Genomic DNA, 5,048 nt, shown 5'->3' on the forward strand with positions numbered 1-5,048 from the left:
AGCAGGTGAAGCAGATCTTGGGTTCAAGTTTAGTTCTGTTTGACTACTCCAAAGCCTGCCCTGTATTCTCTGCTGGGTATCCTTCACTTCTCCCCCCTTAGAATCCTCCTTTCAACTTCTCATCTCTCAAAACAATGACAGCTAGAGACCTTCCCCTTTCATCCTAAAGCCCTGCTCAAAAGTTCTGAGCCCCAATCTCAACCCTTCCTTTAATTTGCTGAGGTGGTGAGACTCTCCCATATCTTATTTTTCCATCTTTAAAATAGGGTTATTATATCAGTCCATCATCACTTTATTCTGTGTGAAGCATAAACAGATGTTATTTCAATCCTGTTCCATCTTCCTCTATTTGGGGGAAGTTTAACTGAAGAGTTTTATAGGATAGCTCACTTAGCATTTGTGACCTGCATTCTGAAAGACTATCTGCTGGTCTACTTTACACATCTTTTTCTAAATTTCCATATGAAGGGATTGGTGGAACTCTTTGAAGATCTGCAGTACAGAACAATTACTTGATGAGCACTTATATCGCACAAAGTGGTATATTACAAGGTAGGTCTAGGAAGGAGCATTACAGGAAGTTGCTGGATGTGAATAGCCAGATTACCTGGAAAACATACCTGACACTCATAGGAAATGTGTCCTATCCTCTGTGTGAAATTTCCTGCACTTTCACGTAGTTAGCTGGGGTATGGGGAAGAATGGGTTTGCTGACACCTGAATTCTGAGAGAGAATGAGACTTGGGAATCAGATGGGGCACACAGCAGCTGGAACTGCCAATCAAAGTTTTGTTGTTACAACAGAAATGATTGCTGTTTTTTAAATGGGTTTTTCCAGCTTAACACAGAAACTGATCTTCATTACACTTGATGCTTCTATCCTGATAGCGAGTGGGAGACAGAAAAAGAAATTGTTCTCCAGGGACATTTACTCTGAACACTTCATTATCCTTCTTGAGGCAAGCTGGATAGGTAGAGAATGATCTTCCAGTGGGCAGAATTATGAGAGGCAAAGATTTGCCACCTATTACAACAAACTAGAGGGGAAAAAAGGGTGAAATGAAAAGCCAGCATTTTTATGAAGTTATGACTCCCTCTGGCAACCTGAGGAGTAACGGGTGTCTGGAGGCTGAAGGATAGAGATGTTCCTGAATTTGGGGTTTGCTTGTCTCAGGCAAAGAGGGACTGAGATCAGTGTAAACCTTCCCCAGGCTCCATGCACTTAACCATCCCTTCTTTCTGGCTCTCAGCACAAGTGGCCCAGGCACCTGTAGCAGACACTGTATTTAAGAGGCATCCTAGCTCCTTAACAGCTTGACTTGATCAATTACACCATCAGCCCTAGCACACCTAAGAGATTAGATCCTGCCACTAGGCAGATGAGAGCTGCTAGACTCTTCCTCCTCCTGCTGAAATTCCTCTCTATCGCTAACCTAACCTTACTTCCTCCTAGTTATCTTTCAAGGGTGGGAGAGGAAGGAAAATGTGCTTAGAAACTCTTTTGCAATGTTTCTGCTGATTCTGAAACCCTAGTCCTCCAATCCCTCCAACCCCAGCACTGTCTCACCAATTCTGAAAACCCTAAGTGTCCAGAGAAACTCAATTTTACTACTGGGAACTGGCTTCCCATCTTCCCAGACCAGAAAGTGTTGAACTTTATTATTAGACCAGGAGGTTGCACAAGTGGTCTCACTCAATATACACCCCTCCCCAAAAAAAGGTATCAGTGGTATCCCCTTTTCGCAGATGAGGAAACTGAGGCTCCCAGAAGGGAAGCGTTATGCTCCTCCCCAGAAGCCTTAGGTCTGTGTATGGTGGAAGCAAAGAAGTCCCTTCCCCTGTTCTTCTACAGGTCAGGTCCTAGCTTGCAGGTTTGGGCACAGCCCTCCCCTCCTGCCGGTCTCCAGGGGAGAAGCAGGTGAAACTCCAATAGTGCTGCCAGGCCTATGGCTTCCTCCCTGGCCCGGGCCAGACTGGAAAAAAAAAAAAAAACTTCTTTCCCTCAATAGCTCTGTCGACACCTTCTTTACTAGGAGTGCAAGATTCCTGCCACTGCTGCAGTGACCTCGTCTGCAGAGCTCGTCCCCGGCCCAGGGAACCACAGATGTTCTGGAACTGCGAATAAACCAGAAATGAGTGACCCGGGGGGGGGACACTCGGCTGCAAGTGTCCATCCAGCTGCAGGTCAAGCTTTGCTTTCACTGACTCACCATCCTAGTGCCTCACCATTCTGTCTCACCATCCTCCCCCAAGGTGAAGGCGCCTTGACATCGGGTTTAAACAGGAGAGTGAGGAGCCCCAGGGGTCCAGCTTCCCAGTGGCGTTGTCAGGCTGGGCGCCGGGGCAGCCCGGCTGCTGGGGGAGCTTCACTTTAGCTACTCCCTCTGCCCATAAAGTAGTCTCTTTCCAAGAGTCCTCCCGGACTCCTTCACCCTCGTCTACGCTCTCTGGCGGGCAGTTCTGCAAACCCAAACCGCCAGACCGGGCCAGGGAGGTTCTGGGGCCTGGAGAGCAGTAACTGAAGTGGAAATAAATGGAGTCCCTCCAGGGCGCGCTCACCCCACCTAAGGCGGCCTCACCTCCCCGCTGGCCTCGGCGCCCCTTCCTAAGTGGTCAGTTTCTCTTCCGCCCTGCGGGCTCTCCTGGCCCACCACATGCGTCGGCTGGGATGCCAGGGTCTCTACTCTTCGTTTTCTCCTGCGTCCCCTTCTTCCACGAGCACCCCAGCTTCCTCCGGCTCTCACCTGAACGCCGAAGCGTAGTGTCTTCTCTCTGGACTAAAGCGGAACTGAGAACCGGTGGAAAAGCCCCGCGCCTAGGCTGCAAGGCACTGGCTTAACAAGTCCAGAGATTAGCTGAAGTTTGGCTGATAAGCAGAACCAGTGAAAGAAGGTGTCCAGCCCCCCAGCGTAAGTAGAATGGACCCTGGCAAAACCCCGCTCCCGGCCCGGGTCTTCTGTTCTCCAGGTCTGCCCCTCCGGCTCTCCCTCTCTCCGGGTTTCCCCCTCCCCACCATCATTTGCATCCAGCCGAAAGCTGGGCCCTTCCCACTAATTTGCATATCTTATATGGCCTAATGGTGGCGATCATGGCAAGTTAGAAGTTTTCTGACTCCTCTCGGAGGAGACTCCGGGACCCCGGGGAATAACAGGTGTCTGGAGGCTGAAGGGTGGAGGGGTTCCTGGATTTGGAGTTTGCTTGTGAAAATCCCCTCCACCCTCCTCTCTTGCACCCACCCACGCCCTCACCCCCTTCTTTTTCCGTCCTTGGAAAATGGTGTCCAAGCTCACGTCGCTCCAGCAAGAACTCCTGAGCGCCCTGCTGAGCTCCGGGGTCACCAAGGAGGTGCTGGTTCAGGCCTTGGAGGAGTTGCTGCCATCGCCGAACTTCGGGGTGAAGCTGGAGACACTGCCCCTGTCCCCTGGTAGCGGGGCCGAGCCCGACACCAAGCCCGTCTTCCATACTCTCACCAACGGCCACGCTTCCAAGGGCCGCTTGTCCGGCGACGAGGGCTCCGAGGACGGCGACGACTATGACACACCTCCCATCCTCAAGGAGCTGCAGGCGCTCAACACCGAGGAGGCGGCGGAGCAGCGGGCGGAGGTGGACCGGATGCTCAGGTAGGCGCAGAGCGAGTTGGAGAGGACCCACCCGAACCCCTGGAGCCCCTGCCCCGGGCCTGAGTGACACTGCGCCCGACCACACTCGCCAAGCCCGTTTCCCACCAGAGAAGTCCCCCGGGGGGCGCTCTGCTTCTCTCCCAACACCTGGACCCTTCCCAATCCCTTAGCGGAAAGACACTGCGGCCCACCGGGCTTCTTCTCCCCAGGCCCAGGCCAGCGTCGTGGACCCAAGGGCTTTTCCCCGCGGGGCTGGAGCTCGGCCGGGGAGAACTGGAGCTGCGGAGCCCTTTGCCGGGAGGTTTGCCCACGCGACTGAAGGTGCGAGTGGGTGCAGTGAAACCGCTGCGACTTCCCGGGAGCAGAGGCTCGCGCCGCTACAAGCCCCAGGCCGCGCATTTTTCCTGCGCGCTGCCTGGGTCTGGAAAGCCGCATGTCGGCCTCGGACACATTGACCTGCATGATGACCTGCAGTTCTTTGCCGAAGGACAGGCGGCGTCCGGGGCCGGGATCTGGGCGGCGAGTTCCCTGGTGGGCACTCTTGTTAGCCGCCCCCATGCAAGGCCCAGAATTATCCCGGATCCCCAACGCCGGTTTAGATTTGCAAAGGGCGTGTTGCATGTAGGATCGGGGTGGACCCGCGCGGGGCCCAAGAAACCAAGCGGGGTGGTGTGGGGGCGAACGTGTCTCAGACCTCAGTTCGCAGAGGATCTGGTCTCAGTCTGAGAAAGGAGTCTGGTCTCAGTCTGAGAAAGGAGGGCGTTTCCAGACCTCGCTGCCCACCCCCGGCCTCTCCCCGGGAGGTCAGGCCGGCTGGCAGTGTATCCCCAGGGCCGGGATCGTTTGTGGGTCCTCCCCGACCGCCCTAGGCTTTGACAGCTGGTTACTAATTATCTAAGGAGCCGAGCGGTTCCCTGGGACCGTCGCTCCCGGGCCACTCCGCTTTAGGACGGAGCCTATCGCGTGGCTTCGGACACTGAAGCGCCGCGATTTCGGGGCTGAGCCTCAGCCGCACGTCCGCAGCGGCGGTTTGGGGTGGGATATGACCTTGCATTTGAATTTGCGCTCCGAGGGCCTGGCGGTTTGCCCTCTAGCCAAAACAATCAGGGATCTTGTAGATACTTTTCCCCCAAACACACTTTGGTATAATTCATAGGTTTGAGGTTCTTCCCTCATCGCTCTCCCGCCCGGAGGTGATTTCTCCCTTATCGGGAGAGAACTCCTACAAGAGAGTTCCGCGACGCAAAGTGGTCGAGAGAGTGGCCCCTAGGGGCGGCTGGGGCGCCAGGGCTGCCGGGAGGTCGCTCAGAACCAGGCGGATGAACCAGGCTCCCACTGCCGGCCACCGGGGGCCACAGGGCCTAGGCCCTCCAGCCCGGCCGCAGGCGCCCGCTTTCTAGCGCGGCGCTGGAAAGACCCGGGGCGCCC

The 5,048-nt window shown here is 55.2% G+C and overlaps 1 protein-coding gene across 3 annotated transcripts in view; it reads left to right on the top strand.

Annotated features, from left to right (window-relative positions):
* The first annotated feature begins 3,058 nt into the window (after positions 1-3,058).
* The window catches only part of HNF1B (HNF1 homeobox B), a 58,625-nt gene continuing 56,635 nt past the window's right edge, over positions 3,059-5,048 (top strand). For all 3 annotated transcript variants that reach the window (XM_011953612.1, XM_011953613.1, XM_011953614.1), the window contains exon 1: positions 3,059-3,620. In XM_011953612.1, coding sequence (XP_011809002.1) covers positions 3,274-3,620 — 347 coding nt within the window. In that variant the 5' untranslated portion in view covers positions 3,059-3,273. The remainder of the gene's footprint in view (positions 3,621-5,048) is intronic.

The sequence above is a fragment of the Colobus angolensis genome, unplaced genomic scaffold, assembly GCF_000951035.1.
Source record: "Colobus angolensis palliatus isolate OR3802 unplaced genomic scaffold, Cang.pa_1.0 Scaffold37, whole genome shotgun sequence".
NCBI classification, from domain to species: domain Eukaryota; kingdom Metazoa; phylum Chordata; class Mammalia; order Primates; family Cercopithecidae; genus Colobus; species Colobus angolensis.